The sequence below is a fragment of the Sturnira hondurensis genome, unplaced genomic scaffold, assembly GCF_014824575.4.
Source record: "Sturnira hondurensis isolate 20B ecotype Veracruz unplaced genomic scaffold, ASM1482457v3 Scaffold0020184, whole genome shotgun sequence".
Lineage (NCBI taxonomy): Eukaryota > Metazoa > Chordata > Mammalia > Chiroptera > Phyllostomidae > Sturnira > Sturnira hondurensis.
The window spans coordinates 2,631,165-2,648,475 of record NW_028092815.1 but is presented as its reverse complement, the minus strand read 5'-3'; the positions used below and the strand labels follow the sequence as shown (position 1 = coordinate 2,648,475).

The following is a 17,311-nucleotide window of genomic DNA, read 5'->3' as shown; positions in this document are numbered from 1 at the left end:
ATTTCTAACCATCCATATGTTCTTCATTTCTATGGTTCCACTCCTGTTCTAGCTGTCCTCTTAGTTTGCTTTTGTTTTAGGTGTGGTTGTTAATAACTGTGAGTTTGCTGTCCTCTCACTGTTAATATTTTTCATCTTCTTTTTCTTATATAAGTCCCTTTAGCATTTCATATAATAAGGGCTTGGTGATGATGAACTCCTTGAACTTGACCTTATCTGAGAAGCACTTTATCTGTCCTTCTATTCTAAATGAAAGTTTTGCTGGATAAAGCAATCTTGGCTGTAAGTCTTTGGATTTCATGACTTGGAATACTTCTTTCCAGCCCCTTCTTGCCTGTAAGGTCTCTTTTGAGAAATCCGCTGACAGTCTGATGGGTACTCCTTTGTAGGTGACTGTCCCCTTATCTCTTGCTGCTTCTAGGATTCTCTCCTTCATTTTAGTCTTGGCTAATGTAATTATGATGTGCCTTGGTGTGTTCCTTCTTGGGTCCAACTTCTTTGGGACTCTCTGAGCTTCCTGGATTTCCTGGAAGTCTATTTCCTTTGCCAGACTGGGGAAGTTCTCCTTTATTATTTGTTCAAATAAGTGTTCCACTCGTGGCTGTTTCTTTCCCCCTTCTGGTACCCCTATAATCCGGATGTTGGAATGTTTAAAGATGTCCTGGAGGTTCCTAAGCCTCTCCTCATTTTTTTTAATTCTCATTTCTTCATTCCTTTCTGGTTGGATGCTTTGTTCTTCCTTCTTGTCCATTCCATTGATTTGAGTCCCAGTTTCCTTTCCATCACTATTGGTTTCCTGGACATCTCCCTTCGTTTCAATTAGTTTAGCCTTCATATGTTCTTCTAATTTGTGACTATAATCAACCAGTTCTGTGAGCATCCTGATAAACAGTGTCTTGAATTGTGCTTCTGAGAGGCTGGCAATTTCTCGGTAGCTTAGAGTTTTGGGCTCTCGGACTTTGAGTTCTTCTTGCGCCATCTTTTGGGCTGTTCGTGCCTGTTCCATAGCAGGATCGGAGCCCTAGGTGTTCTCCAGAGCAGGGCAACTCAGTCGCTGGATTGTGACGCTGTATGTGGGGGCGGGGTCAAAGAGGAGCAATTGGCGTCCCATCTGCCATCTCCTGCCGAGGCCCCCACAGGTGCGGCAGCTGCCATCGTCACCGGGCCCATGCGTTTCGTCCCACTGCACGCGAGTGTGCCACCGCCGCCAGCCCTCACCCCCTGGGGCCTGCGTGGTCCATCTCACTGTGTGCGAATATGCGACCGCGGTCAGTCTGCCCCACACCCTGACTGGGTCCGGGCCACTTTTGCGCCTAGGTCTGAGGATCTTTCCTGTCCGACCCTGCTCCACTGCTGGCTCCACCCCTCTTACCATCCCCGTTGAACGGTTAGTGGTTGTCAGACCTCCATATAATTCAATTTTCTGTTTGTTTTTTTTTGGCTGTGTCTTTGTTCTCCAAACCTTTGTTGTATTCAAACTTGGTTGTGGGAGAAGGCACAGTGTTTCCACCTATGCCTCCATCTTGGTGGAAGTCTCGCATGCTTCACTTTTATAGTAACTGTAAAGAACAACTCAACAACAACAAAACCCATGGCTTAGTAACAAAAAGTATTAGGGCCTTATAATACATCTTATGATCAATAGTGTGGCACACTTGTTAATATTTTTCTTGGTGGCAGTAAAATATTGTAATAACTGTTGAGGAATATGTTATGTGTGAGCTGCCTTTTCCAGGTTTGGGAGTGATTCTCCAGAAGGAAGTGGGGTGAATTTGCTTCGAAGGTGTTTTGACCTGTGTATCCTGTGACTGACTGGCAGTTGTGGAGTGAGGCTGGCCTCCTGCATAGCCTTGGCACTCAGGCCTTCCCAACATAGGCGTGCAGCACCCGTAATGAACGCTGGGCCTGGGGCCCACTGAGAGCAACGGCTCCTTTCTAAGATGTAACCATGGTAGGAAGTAGTGAAAAATACGGAGCATAGACATGTGTGTGTCATTGGCATCTGTGTATTCATGTATATTCATAAGGGTTCAAAGAGGGTGACTTAAACTAATCGTCTGACTTTTATATGCAGCTATTTTACTAACTTAAGAAGGGATTTTGGGATGTATACATACTTTGTTGCAAACTATTTTTTTGTTCAGGTAATGCATTTTACATATTTTTAAAATTTTTATTTATTTATTTTTAGAGAGAGGGGGAAGGAGGGAGAAAGTGAGAGAGAGAAACATTGATCATTTGCCTCTTTCATGTCCCCCATGTCCCCTGGGGACCTGGCTTGAAACCCAGGCATGTGCCCCGACTGGGAATCGAACCGGCAACCTTGTGTTCCTTAGGCCAGCACTCTGTCCCCTGAGCCACACCAGGCAGGGCTGCATTTTACATTTTTAACACGTCCATCATTTCCTGTGGTCCCATACTGAGCACAGACTATGAACGTGGTTTTCAGGGTGCCGTTTTGGAAAAGCAGTCTTTCATACTTCTCACCTGGCTTCTTTAGAACATACTACTTTTATCCATTTGTTTAGTGGTAGCTTGAATACACATACATACACATGCATCAAATGAACCAAAAATAACTTTGTGTTCATCAGTTTGTTCTTCACATGGGACTTACTGGGCACATATGAGCATAGGGTGTTCAGTTGTTCTTTGCTCTACAGGAATTTAAAGTCCATAATAAACAGTAGTGAATAGTCAAGGAAAAATGAAGCCAAACTAACTCCTTCTGGCAGGGGCCCTGCATCCCAGTGCGTGTCATGGTCACGTGTGTGACTCTGTCTGAGTGAGGCTACATCTCCCTCTTCAAACTGCAAAGCCACATGGATGTGCTTCCTGCCCTTTTTCAGGTCATTGACCCTTTTGAGAATCTGGTAGAAGGTGTAGTAGACCCTCCCTAGCAAAATGAATGGGTGCATCCACACAAAAAAATGTGTGTGTGTGTCTGCAGTGTTCCCGGACCATGGAAACCCATCCAGAGAGAAGCCCCAACCCAAGTCAGCTTCTCATTTTGTAGGTACATAGAGACCTAAAGAGATGCAGTTATTTCCTCTTACTCTGGATCTTTTATGTACATTTTGAAGATTCTGGCCATGGTTAAATGTCTGTAAAATGCAATGTGATATGGTCAGCATCATGTGGAATACTCTATATACCAAAGAAAACATATTCTAGCAAAAGACATTAATGAGAAATCTTAGAAGACTGGAAAATTGAAACAATGAAAATTCCCTCATTTATTGGTACAATTGGAAGCCTTGTACCTCCACTGCTGTCCCATCTGACAACAGGAATAGAGTGGAAAGGAGAGTATGTTGTGTGCGCCAGGTGTGTGGGGTTTGGGGGCTCCAGGCTCCACCCCACCCATCTCTTCAGCCTCGTCATGCAGCCCTCTCCTTTTCACTCTCTGTCGAAGCCGTGGCAGCCTCCACCCGCTTTCCCAAGCCCATGCTCTCTCATCATACCGTTGTCCTTCCTCCTCATCTCATACCAGGGAGTCTAGGGTGAGAAGCGCTGCAGCCCAAGCTGGCCAGTGACAGCAGAGGTCGCAAAGCCTGTATTTGCAGTCACACTCCCTCCTTCGTGTTTTAAGTACAGTCAGAGGGGTGTGACTTTTCTATTTCCTCTTGTGCTTATATGGAGTGGTTACAGTGTGGCACAATTGGATTTTCCTCCTCTTCCTTGTCAGCATCTCCTGGGCAGTCAGCAGCCACCTTCCATGCAGCTCTGGGTCTCCTTTGGCCGGAAGCCCATGCAAGCAGCCCAGTTTGTCACAAGACACCCTGTTAATGTAAGTGGGGTTCGTGGTGGGGTGGGAAGAAGTGTCATTGTTCCCATGTGGAGGTCTGGAAAAGGTGCTGTGGGGATGTCCTGCTGGGTTGATGTTTGTGCTTCCTGCAGTCGCTTTCCAGGACAGCTGCCAGAGAGAGCCATGTGCTGTGGGCATTGTGGTCCATTTTTTTCTCCCAGTATTTGAGGCGGGGCTGGAGGGGAGCCCTTGCTTGCTCTAAGCAGGCAAGGATTGGTGGTGAGGTTTAGAGGAGGAGCTGGCACTGTAGGGCAGCAGTACTCACTTAAGTGCTGCCCTACTGCTCACACCTGTTGTGGTCAGACCAGGTATAGGCCCTGGGCCCTGCCCTTCAGACACAGGCGGGCTGGAGAGACCGAGAGCTCCACAGGAGAGGGGGCTGCATGCAGTCCAGTGCAGCCTGCGTGGCGCATGGAGAGGGATGGGAGAGATCTGTGTGGGCTGGGCCATCAGAGAAGTGGCCCCAGGGGGAGGGGACACTTGAAGGCTAGACACAGTGGCTGGTGTGGCAGGAGGCGAGTAGGTATGGAGGAGGGTGTGATAGAGAACGCTCTCATCAGTCCTTGGGTTTCTACAGGCTTACCTTCCTGTGGTCGCCGTGGAGAAAAAGGAAAGAAATTCATGCTAAATCTTATGGGGGAAAGATGGAGACATTATTCACTAAAAAGAGGTTTTTAGGCCGTCTGTGGAGTTCAGTGGCCTATTCTTATTTTGTGCCCCATTTTCTAGTGTGGGCCCTGTTCCAGCTGTAGAGCAGCCGCAGGGTCACCCATGGTCGGCCGGCTTCTGTGCTGAGGCTGGGGGAGTGTTGCGTTCAGTGGGCATCAGGTCACCCCCCCACCGCCCCAGGGCACTGGGGTGGCATTGATTTGGTGCATGCAAGGAAAGCTCTCGGAGCAGATGCACTTTTTGACTGATGTATTTTTTACTTTTTCTTCCCAAGGAATATTATATCGCAGATGCCTCCGAGGACCAGGTGTTTGTGTGTGTCAGTCGTAGTGACAACCACACTGACCTGTACATCTCGGAGGTGGAGGGCCTGAAGTTCTCCCTGTCCTTAGAGAACATCCTCTATTACAGCCCTGGGGGGACCGGCAGCGACACCCTAGTGAGGTAAGTGGCTCGGGAAGCTCCTGCTTTTTTACTTGTTTCTTTTTATCTTCATTTTTATTGTTATTGTTTTCTTTCTTTATCGTTAGTATTGGCACCATGACAGGGGCCTCACTTTCCCTGCTGGCCCTGTTCCCTCTGGCCTTCACCATGACCCCAGCCTCTGGGTGTGGGCTGTCGGCAGTAGCTGCACCTTTGCACTCAGTTGGGGCTGTTTCAGTAGCCGCATTCCTGGCTCTTGGTCTCGGGGAGCACAGCTGAACTCGGCTGGTGTGGCTGGGGTGTGAGGATTTTGAAAGGCTCTCCAGGTAATTTTTGTTTGATGCTAAGGCTGACCTCTGCTTCTCTGGATGACATCTAGCATCTTGACACTGTCCGCCTCTCACTTGGGCTCATTTGATTGACTTACCTCATTTTCTGTGTAAGGAATTAGTCTGTGTCTGGAAAGGCACCAGCAACGTCTGTCCTTCATCAGTAAACCATATGGTGAGCTGATTGTTCTTCACTAATGGGTGTTCCCTGGGCTGTGGAAGGTTCTAGGGTTTGGGGGAGGGATCGCTGCCATGAATTCGGGGTGGCACTGTGATTTCTTGGTGCTACTTAGTTCACTTTTTCTCCTTTGCTCTGTGATGAGGCAGACTTTGGAGAGGGGTCCAACTGTGGGTAGGATTGGTCTCTGCTCTTGGAAGGCACTGTCTGGTGAGGCTGACTGGTCTTTCCGGTGAAGCCCCAGCCACAGCCAAGCCGCCAGGTCCGAGGGACGCTTGCCTCAGGCTGGCAGTGCATTCAGGCAGCGGTCTGTTCGGCACACGGGCTGCTGCTCTGCGCCAGGCCTGTTCCCAGGACAGTAGTGAACAAGGTGCCTGCTCCATGGAGTTTGGTCCTGATGGGGAGGAGATAGCCTGTGAACAAATATGTCATCTGCCGGGTCATGGTGAGTGCTGAGAACACAAGAGGATAGCTTTCTGAGGTGTCACACTCTGCCGGCTGACTGGGCAGGATTGCTCCAGGAGGGCCACACTTTGCAGGTGCCTGGCTGGCACAAGGGAGGGGGCTGGGTGAGACCTGCAGGTGGAGGCAGTGGCAGATCCATTGGCTCCAGCATGGACTTTGTCAGTGTATCGTTGGAGCAGTGAAGAGGCCTGGGTGGAGCAGGCACCTGAAGGAGGGGGAGAAAGTCCCAAAAACAGGAGCCCAAGAGCAGGTTGCAGGCTGTTCAGGGCCTTAAAGGTCATGGAAGCAACTAAATTTTTTTCCTCTTAGTCGGATGGAGGGTTTGATCAGAAGATGGGCATTATTTGATTTAACCTGTTGCATTTTAAATTTTTTTTAATAAAACTTTTTAAAAAAGATTTTATTTATTTATCTTTAGAGGGGAAGGGAAAGAGAAAGGGAGAGAAATATCAATGTATGGTTGCCTCTCGTGAATTCCCTGTTGGGAACTGGCCTGCAACCCAGACATGTGCCCTGATTGGGAATCGAACCACAATCCCTTACTTTGCAGGCCCATGCTCCATGGGCACTGAGCTACACCAGCCAGGGCTAACCTGTTGCATTTTGTATCATTAAAAAATTATAATTTGCATTATATAAAGAAAAGTACATTCAACATAAATGGACAATGTTATAAGTAATTTTAAGTGAGCCCCATGTGAGTTTTTATTTTAATTAAATATTTTACTTTCAATTAAATTTTTTATGTAAAAATTTTTTTAAATTTAATTCTTGTTCAAGTACAGTTTTCTGTCTTATATTTCCAGCCCTGCCCACCCCCACCCCTGTACTCCCCACCTCCCTCCCATTTCCACCCCCCACCTTAGTTATTGTCCATGTGTCCTTTATACTTGTTCATGTGAATACTTACCCTTTTCCCCTGTGATTCTCTCCACTCTCCCCTCTGGTCCCTGTCAGCCTGTTCTGTATTTCAGTGTCTTTGGTCATATTTTGCTTGCTTGCTTGCTTGTTTTGTTGTTTAGATTCCTGTTAAAGGTGAGATCATATGGTACTTGTCTTTCACTGCCTGGCTTATTTCACTCAGCATAATGCTTTCCAGTTCCATCCATGATGTTGCAAAGGGTAGGAGCTCCTTTCTTTCTGCTACATAGTTTTCCATTGTGTAAATGTACCATAGTTTTTCGATCCATTCATTTACCGATGGGCATTTGGGTTGCTTCCAACTCTTGGCTATTGAAAATTGTGCTGCTATGAACATTGGGGTGCATAGGTTCTTTTGGATTGGTATTTTAGGGTTCGTAGGATATACTCCTAACAGTGCAATTGCTGAGTCAAAAGGCATGTTCATTTTTAGTTTTCCTAGGAAAATTCCATACTGTTTTCCATAGTGGTTGTACCAGTCTGCAATCCCACCAAAAATGAACTAGGATCCCCCTTTCCCCACAACCTCTTCAGCACTTGTTGTTTGTTTCTTTGTTTATGATGGCCATTCTGACTGGTGTAAAGTGGTATCTCATTGTGGTGTTAATTTGCATCTCTATGATAGCTAGTGATATTGAGCATCTTTTCATTTGTCTCTGGATCCTCTGTATGTCCTCCTTGGAGAAGTGTCTGTTCAAGTCCTTTGCCCATTTTTTAATTGGGTTGCTTGTTGTCGTTGAGTGGAGTCGAGTGAGTTCTTTGTATATTTTGGAGATTAAACCTTTGTCTGAGGTATCATTGGCAAATATGTTTTCCCATACAGTTGGATGTCTTTTCTTTTTAATGCTGTTTTCTTTAGCTGTGCAGAAGCTTTTACTTTTGATAAGATCCCATTTGTTTATGCTTTCCTTTATGTCCCTTGCTCTAGGGGATGTATCAGTAAAATATTGCTGTGTGAAATATCTGAGATTTTCCTGCCAATGCTCCCCTCTAGGACTTTAATGGTTTCACGGCTTATATTTAAGTCTTTTATCCACCTTGAATTTATTTTGGTGTATGGTGTAAGTCGGTGCTCAAGTTTCATTTTTTTGCATGTAGCTGTCCAGTTCTCCCAACACCATTTCTTGCAGAGGCTATCTTTATTCCATTTCATGTTACTGTCCCCTTTGTTGAATATTAATTAACTGTAGAGATTTGGGTTTATTTCTGGGCTCTCTGTTCTATTCCATTGGTCTATGTGCCTGTTTTTATGCCAGTACCAGGCTGTTTTGATGGCCTGTTTTGATGGCTGTTATAATGGCCTTTTAATACAGTTTGATATCAGCTATTGTGATCCCTCCTACTTTGTTCTTCTTTCTCAAAATTGTGGCTGCTATTTGGGGTCTTTTATGGTTCCATATAAATTTTTGAAGTGTTTGTTCTATATCTGTGAAATATGCCATTGGCACTTTAATAGGTATTGCATTAAATCTGTAAATTGCTTTGGGTAGTATGGACATTTTGATGATGTTAATTCTTCCAATCCATGAACATGGTATATGTTTCCATTTGTTTGTGTCTTCCTTGAGTTCTTTCTTCAGTGTTGTGTAGTTTTCTGCATACAGGTCTTTTACCTCCTTGGTTAGATTTATTCCCAGATATTTTATTTTTGCTTTTGCTATATTGAATGGGATTTTTTTCTTGATTTCTGCTTCTGCTGTTTCATTGTTGGTATACAAAAATGCCTTTGGTTTCTGGGTATTGACTTTGTATCCTGCTGTTTTGCCAAATTCATTTATTAGTTGGAGCAGTTTTTTGGTAGAGGCTATAGGATTTTCCATGTACACTATTATGTCATCTGCAAACAATGACAGTTTTGTTTCCTCCTTTCCAATTTGGATGCCTTTTATTTCCTTTCCTTGTCTGATCGCTGTGGCTAGAACTTCCATACTGTATTGAATAGAAGTGGTGAAAGTGGACAACCTTGTCTTGTTCCTGATCTTAGTGGAAGAGATTTTAGTTTTTGCCCATTGAGTATGATGTTGGCTGTAGGTCTTTCATATATGGCCTTTATTATATTGAGGAATGCTCCCTCTATTCCCCTGTTTCTGAGTGCCTTTATCATAAATGGGTGTTGTACCTTATCAACAGCTTTTTCCTCATCTATTGATATGACCATGTGGTTTTTGTCTGTGCTTTTGTTTATGTGGTGTATTACATTGACTGATTTGTGGATATTGAACCATCCTTGCATCCCTGGGATGAATCCCACTTGGTCATGGAGTATGATCTTTTTTGATGTATTGTTGAATGTGATTTGCCACTATTTTATTGAGGATTTTAGCATCTATGTTCATCAGCAAGATTGACCTGTAGTTTTCTTTCTTTGTTGTGTCTCGATCTGGCTTTGGAATTAGGATGATGGTGGCTTCATAAAAAGAGATGGGGAGTTTTCCCTCCTTTTTGATTTTTTAGAATAGTCTGTGAAGAATAGAGGTTAGCCCTTCCTTAAAAGCTTTGTAGAATTCTCCTGTGAAACCATCTGGTCCAGGGCTTTTGTGTGATGGGAGTTTTTTGATTACTTCTTCAATTTCATCTGCTGTTAATGGCCTGTTGAGGTTTTCTGCTTCTTTTTCATTGAGTTTTGAAAGATTATATTTTTTCTAGAAATTTGTCCATTTCACCTAGGTTTTCAAATTTCTTGGCATACAGTTCTGCATAGTAATTTCTTACAATCCCTTCTATTTCTGTGGTATCAGTTTTAATCTCTCCTCTTTCATTTCTGATTGTGTTTATTTGGGTCGTCTCTCTTCTTTTCTTGATGAGCCTACTTAAAGACTTGTCTATTTTGTTTATCTTTTCAAAAAACCAACTCTTGGATTCATTGATCCTTAGAATTGTGCTTTTAGTCTCTATGTCATTTAATTCTGCTCTGATCTTGGTTATTTCCTTCCTTCTACTTGCTCTGGGCTGTCTTTGTTGTTGTTCTTCGAGTTCTTGCAGGCGTCGGGTTAGGTTGTTTATTTGAAATGTTTCTATCTTATTTAGGTAAGCCTGTATTGCTATGAACTTCCCTCTCAGGACTGCCTTTGCCATGTCCCATAAGTTTTGGGTTGTTTTGAGTTCATTTTCATTTGTTTCCAGAGGCATTTTGATTTCTTCCCTAATTTCAGTCTTGACTCATTTGTTGTTTAATAACATACCATTCAATCTCCATGATTTTGGGTGTTTTGGGTTTTTTCCTGTAGGGTTGGTTTCTAATTTCAGTCCATTGTGGTCAGAGAAAATGCTTGGTATGATTTCTATTTTCCTGAAGTTGTTGAGACTCGTTTTGTGTCCTATCATGTGGTCTATCTTTGAAAATGTTCCATGTGCATTTGAGAAGAATGTGTATTTATCTTCTTTGGGATGGAGGGCTCTATATATATCAGTTAGGTCCATTTCATCTAGGGTATCGTTTAATGCTGCAATCTCTTTGTTGATATTTTGTTTGGAACATTTGTCCATTTTTGACAGTGGGGGGTTAAAATCTCCTACTATAATTTTGTTGCTATCAATATCTTTCTTGAGGTCCTCCAGAATTTTCTCTATATATTTGGGTGCTCCTATGTTGTGTGCATATATATTTATGATGGTAATGTCTTCTTGGTGTATTCTCCCCGTGAGTATTATGAAGTAACCTTCTGGGTCTCTCTTTATGGCCCTTCTTTTGAAGTTTATTTTGTCTGATATGAGAATTGCTACCCCGGCTTTTTTTTCTTGTCCATTTGCTTGGAAAATTTGTTTCCATCCTTTCACTTTTAGTCTGTGATGGTCTTTTGATCTGAGGTAGGTCTCTTGTAGGCAGCATATGTGTGGGTCATGCTTTCTTATCCGTTCAGGTATTGTATGTCTTTTGATTGGAGCATTTAATCCATTTACATTTAAGGTTATGATTGAAAGGTACTTATTCATTGCTATTTATGTGCCTGTGTTCCTCTCCATCTCTCTCTTTTCCTTCCTTTCCTTAAAGCAGTCCTTTTAGTAATTCTTGTAGAGCTGGTTTGGTGGAGGTGTATTCTTTTAGACTTCTTTTGTCTTGGAAGCTCTTTATTTGGCCTTCTACGTTGATTGAGAGCATTGGTGGGTAAAGTAGCCTTGGCTGTAGACCTCTGGTTCTCATTACTTGGAATATTTCTTGCCAATTCCTTCTTGCTTGGAGTGTTTCCATTGAGAAGTCAGTAGCCAACCTTAATGGGACTCCCTTGTATGTTACTACCTTTTTCTCCCTTGCTGCCTTTAAGATTCTCTCTTTGTCTTGGAGTTTTACCATTTTAATGATGATGTGTTTTGCAATGGGCCCCTTTGGATTCCACCTGATTGGGACTCTCTGTGATTCCTGGATTTGTGTGACTTTTTCTCTCATCAAATTAGGAAAATTTTCTGCTATTACTCTTTCAAATAGGTTTTCTATCCCTTGTTATTCCTCTTCTCCTTCTGGTATTCCTATTATTCCAATATTGTTACGTTTCATATTGTCTTGCATTTCTCTAATCCCTCCTCATTCTTTCTTAGCCTCTTTTCCTTTACTTGCTCCATCTGGGAGATTTTTTCTACTCTGTCCTCTAACTCACTGATGCAGTCTTCTGCGTCATCGATCCTGCTTTTCATACCTTCTACTGTGTTCTTCAGTTCAGAAATTGTATTCTTCATTTCCTCTTGGCCTTTGCTGATGTTTTCTATTTCCTTTTTCTTGTTGGTATAGTTTGTGGAGCGTTCATTGTAGCTCCCCTGTAGTTTCTGGTAGCGTGTTGTTAGCTCTTTGAATTTTCTGATAACCAGTGCTTTGAATTCAATATCTGATAGTTGACTTGCCTGTATTTCATCTAACATTTTTTCTGAGACTTCCACCTTTTCTTTCATTTGGGGATTGTTTCTTTGTCTTCCCGTTGTTTGTGATACTCTTCTTGTTGGCCTCAGCTTCTTAAATTGATCTGTTCTGATTCCCTGGATTCATGGTGTGAACTTCTGTGGTAGGATACCTGTGAAATTCAGTGGTGCAGTGTCCTGCGGGTATCTTGATGTTCTCCGCTTCCACCTACTTCTTTCTTTGTGTTTGTGTGATCAGTTGGAGGGGGAGAAAAAATTGTTTATGACAGCAGGAGAGTACTTTATGATATTTACAGTCAGAGCCGATAGAGAATAGACAATCTCTAGGCTATGTATAGTGTTGACCGTACTCTTCCACCCAGCTTTCCACTTTTAAGAAAGGATGGACAGAAGCTAAATCTCTTGTTGGGAAGGGAAGGCTTGTGAGTTGAATCTAGAAAGCAGTGAGGTTTTGGGCGGTCAGATTTTGACGTGAGGTGAGAGTAAAGAATAGTAACTAGGTGTACCATGTGAGCAAATAGAGTTAATCACTAGAGTAATAGAATTCAGGAACCTGTAAGGTGGTCTGAGGTCCGAGAGATGTGTTGTGAAGTATTTACCGTTGTATAGAACAGCTATTATTTACAAGAATATTAGAGCAACATTCATATGACAGACTTTATGTGATCTGTCTGAGTGGGGGTTATAGAGCTTGGGTAGTATGCCAAAGGAAAGCAAGTGGTGTGAAATATAGAAAATTAGCAATACACTGTGGAGGAAAGAACAGGGCAACCTGTGAAATAGTACAATATAACCAGCCAGGACTAAGAAACCTATACAGAAAGAGGAGGAATACAACGATACTATTAAAATAAAAAAGAAGTGAGAATAATGAAAAAACAATAATAATACACCTATGCAGCAACTTGAGGCTTCTCTGCTATAAGAAAGTGAAATTTGTATCAGTGTCAGTATTGTCGAGATGCCCCCTCTTAGGTCCCACTATGGTCCTTTCACAGTTCCCAGTTATTTGTGTCTCTTGTGGGTAAAAGAAAACTAAGCAACAACAAACAAACAATCCAACACACACACACACACACACACACACACACACACAAAAGTCAGGGGACAGGAGGAATAAGCGAAAAGTTTGGGAAGAAAGGAAGAAGGACTAAAACCAGACAAAAAGAAAGAAGAGGAACAAAGTATTGAAAGATAGAGCAATAATACAATTAAAATATATAAGATTACTTGGAAAAGAAGTTGCTAAAAAAAATAAAAAATCTTCTCTTGTCAGTTTCAAACTGTCCAAACCAGTTTTTCTGGTTGCAGCAGGAACTCTCTGTGGGCTGGGATGCAGGTGTGCAGGCTCGCCCACCTGCACCAGCCAGGCTACAGGATTGGGATGCGGACGCCTGCACTCCTGGCAGGCTGCCTGGGTCCCGCGGGATCTGGTACTGTCCTTCCCAGTCCTCTGGCGGGACCCAAGTGCTCCCACCTGTCCCCTGGATGGCTGCTGGGGTGGTTGGGCTGTGAGGCAGTGAGGCAAGTTGCTGTCGCAGAACACCTCAGTTCACTTTCCAATAAAGACTTCTCCATAAAGCCTGCCTCTCAGCCCAGCCCAATCCCCAAAAGATGGGCAACGACAATGCCCTTCTCAATTCCCCCTGGCTGGCCGCGGGTGGGCTGGCGGGCTAGTGACCACAGAGTCTGCAGTTGAACATGGCCCTCTGACCTTGTTACCTTTTAGGTAAACTTAAGCCCACAGGTCTCTACCAGGTATTGCCCAGCCTTTCTTAGACAGGGAGGGAGGGAGTCAGTTCTCTCCCACGGACCCTGTAGCAGGCCCAGGGCTCCCACAGAGTCTCTTGTAGACCCGCCAGGTGTCGGGCTTCCAGAGTTCCCTCCGCAGCAGGCACCCCGGCGATGGTCCCAGACCGAGGCCTCTGTTTCCTGGCCATGGCAGCGGCACCAAGGCCATTAGGTGGTGGCCGAGGTCGCCGGCCGCAGCTTTTTGTCTGTACTCAGGTACCATGCCGAGGGTGCAGGAGTCCGCAGGTGCAACTGCTTTTGTCCTCACTCACGTCCCGGAGTCCTCACTGACCTGCAGCTGTCTGGTCCCTCCATCACACTCTCTGGTCTGTTATTTTCATAAATGCTGGGGAATGGTTGGTTGATTATGCTGTTCCTCAGTAGATCTGCCTGGATTTTCTACCAGGTGTATGGGAGCTGGATTCTGTCTGTGCTACTCTGTCACTATCTTGAAACCTCCTCCTATGTAAAAAATTTTAAATGACAGAAAAATGTGAGGCGCTTCACCAATGTACGTGTCTCCTTGCGCAGGGGCCATGCTAATCTCTGCATCGTTCTCATTTCAGTCCATGGGCTGCTGAAGTGAGTGTGTGACTCGTCTTTTCAAAAACCTTCCTCAGGGCTGCATGGAAATTGAACAATGGGAGGGGACAAGAGTGCAAGTGGGAAAAGAGCAGTGAAAGTTTGTAGAAATCCAGGCCAGTGGAGGTGGATGTTGGGTGGACCCAGGGCAGTGGCCAATGATAAAATTAGTTAAATTCTGACCATTTGCTAATAGACTTGCTGATTCACTGTATGAAAGAAGGAGGAATTGAGAGATCACCGCTGCTTGGCCTGAGCAGCTGGTAGAATAAGAGCTGTGTACTGAATCAGGGAGGGAGGAGGGGTTACAGGTGTGTGCGTGCATGTGCACATGTGTATGTGTGTGTGTGGTTGGAGGGGAAGATTGAGAAATTGGGTTTGGACTTCCTGGATTCAAAACACCGTTAGATATTCAAGTGGAGGGCTTTTCAGATGGTCTCTCACCATGCTTTTCCATTCCTGATTCTTTTCCTTCAAATGTGCTATCTTTTTAAACAATATTAAAAGTTTTTTTCAATTACAGTTGATATTCGCTATTGTATTAGTTTTAAGTGTACGGAATAGCAGTTAACATTTATAGAACTAATGAAGCGATCCTGCGGATAACTCTAATACCCATCCTATAACATACAGAGTTATTACAATATTACTGACTACATTCCATATGCTGTACTTTACATACTTGTGACTGCTTTGTAACTGCCCCTTTGTACTTCCTAATCCCTTTGACCTTTTTTTACCCAACCATCAACTCACTACAGTCTGGTAACCATCAGTTTGTTCTCTGTAGTTACGATTTTGTTCTGTTTTGTTTGTTCATTTATCTGGTTCTTTAGATTCCACATACAAGTCAAATTATATGGCATTTATCTTTCTCTGTCTTTCTCTATCTTGTCTTATTTCACTGAGCATAATACCCAGTAAATCCATCCAGCTGTTGCAAATTGTAAGATTTCATTCTTTTTTTAAATATTTTACTTATTTATTTTTTAGAGAGAGGGGAAGGGAAGGAGAAAGAGTAGGAGAGAAACATCCATGTGTGGCTGCCCCTCAGGCATCCCCTGCTGGGAACTGGCCCCCAACCCAGGCATGTGCCCTGACTGGGAATCGAACCGGCGACCCTTTGCTTCACAGGCCCATGCTCAATCCACTGAGCTATGACAGCCAGGGCTTCATTCTTTTTTTATGGCCCAGTAATATTCCATTGTATATATGTACCATGTCTTTTTTTAATGATCTACCAATAGACACACGTTTAACTTCCATACCTTGGCTGTTGTAAATAAGGCTGCATTAAACATAGGAATGTATGTATCTTTTCAAATTGGTGTTTCAGATTTCTTTGGATAAATACTCAGAAGTAGGATTGCTTGGTTATACGGTACTTCTGTTTTTAATTTTTTAACTACTTCTTCTAATTTATTGATTTTAGAGAGAAAGAGAGGAAGGAGGAGAGGGGAAACATTGACCTATCATTCCGCCTACTATTGATTCATTTGTTGGTTGATTCTTGTAGGTATCCTTACCAGGGATCAATCCTCCAACCTTGGCATATCATGATGATGCTCTAACCAACTGAGTTGCCTGGCCAGGGTTATTTTTAACTTTTTGAGAAACCACTATACTGTTTCATAGTGAATGTACCAATTTGTAATCCCACTGACAATGCATAGGGGTTCCCTTTTCTCCACCTCCTCACGAGCACTTGTTTGTTGATTTATTGACGACAGCCATTCTGACAGGTGTGAGGTGATATCTCATTGTGGTTTCAATGTGCATTTCTCTGATGATTAATGTTGTTGAGCATCTTTTCATGTGTGTATTGGTCATCTCTGTATGTCCTCTTTGGAGAAGTGTCTATTCAGATCCTCAGCCAACCTTTTAATAGGGTTGTTTATTTTTTTGGTGTTAAGTTTTATGAGTTCTTTATATATTTTGGATATTAGCTCCTTATTGTCTTTAACCTTTGGCATTTTATGATGTGTGTTGATGTGGGCCTCCTTGGATTCATCTTGTTTGGGGCTCTCCGTGCTACTTGAACTTATCTGTTTATTTCCTTCACCAGGTTAGGGAAGTTTTCTTTCCTTATATCTTGAAACAGAGGCTCTCTTTGAGCTTCCTGGACTCCCTGGATATCTGTTCTCTTTGCCAGATTGGGGGATTTCTCCTTTGTTATTTGTTCTAATAAGTTTTCCATTTCTTGCTCTGCCTCTTCTCCTTCTGGCACCCCTATGATTCAGATGTTTCCATGTTTAAAGTTGTCCTGGAGGTTGCTAAGCCTCTCCTCATATTTTTTGAATTCTAATTTCTTCATTCTGTTCTAGTTGAACGTTTATTTATTCCTTCTGTTCCAAGTCTTTGATTTGAGTCCTGGTTTCCTTCCTGATGGTTCCCTGTATATTTTCCTTTAGTTCACTTGGTATATCTTTCACGTCTTTTACTTTGTGACCATACTCAACCATTTCTGTGAGCATTCTGAATACCAGTGATTTGAACTCTGCCTCCGATAGGTTAGCTATCTCTTCATTGCTTAGTTTCTTTTTCTGCAGTTTTGATATGTTCATTCGTTTGGGCCATGTATATTTGTCGGTGCACCTATTATGTAGTAAGGGGTGGAGCCTTAGATGTTTGCCAGGGCAAGGCAACCCACTTAGCTTTGTTGTGTTGCTGTATGTCGGGGAAGGGTCAGAGAGGGAACAATGCCACTTGCTCAACTTTCACCCTGCTTTCAATCACTTCCCCTGCTACCTCGGCTGCTGGTATTCACCCCTCCCTTCCAGTCTGAATGAATGTTTCTTCTTTAACTCCTTGGTTGTCAGACTTCCATACAGTTTGATTTCCTGGCAGTTTTGGTTGTTGATTGTTTTTGTATTTGTAGTTGTCCTTGTTTTGGTTGTGTGAGGAGACACAGTGTGTCTACCTACGTCTCCATCTTGGCTGGAAGTCTCAATTCTTTGCTTCATCCAATCTGCTGGTGATACTGTCCAATTTAGTCCTCATTTCAGTTTTTATATTCTGTATTTTTGACTGATTGTTTATGGTTTCTGTCTCTTTCTGTAAGTTTTCACTGAATTCATCTATTCCTCCACTAAGTGGATTAATTATCCTTATATGCAGTGTTTGAACTCAGTATGTAGTCCATTGCTTGTCTATACCGTGTTTAGTTTTATTTATTTTTTTGAGTTTTGTTCTGTGTTTCCATTGGGATCTGCTTCTGTGTCTCCTCAGTTTGGCTGCCTCCCTGTGTGTGTTTGCATGTGTTAGGTAGGACCATTCATCTCTGCATCTTAGCAGGAT

At 43.2% G+C, this 17,311-nt stretch overlaps 1 protein-coding gene and 1 pseudogene across 1 annotated transcript in view; one reads left to right on the top strand and one right to left on the bottom strand.

Annotated features, from left to right (window-relative positions):
• The window catches only part of SORL1 (sortilin related receptor 1), a 171,007-nt gene that overhangs the window by 53,413 nt on the left and 100,283 nt on the right, over nt 1–17,311 (top strand). The window contains exons 7-8 of the mRNA XM_037029058.1: nt 3,689–3,790; nt 4,752–4,921. Coding sequence (XP_036884953.1) covers nt 3,689–3,790; nt 4,752–4,921 — 272 coding nt within the window. The remainder of the gene's footprint in view (nt 1–3,688; nt 3,791–4,751; nt 4,922–17,311) is intronic.
• On the bottom strand, nt 13,920–14,018 carry LOC118975246 (uncharacterized; annotated as a pseudogene).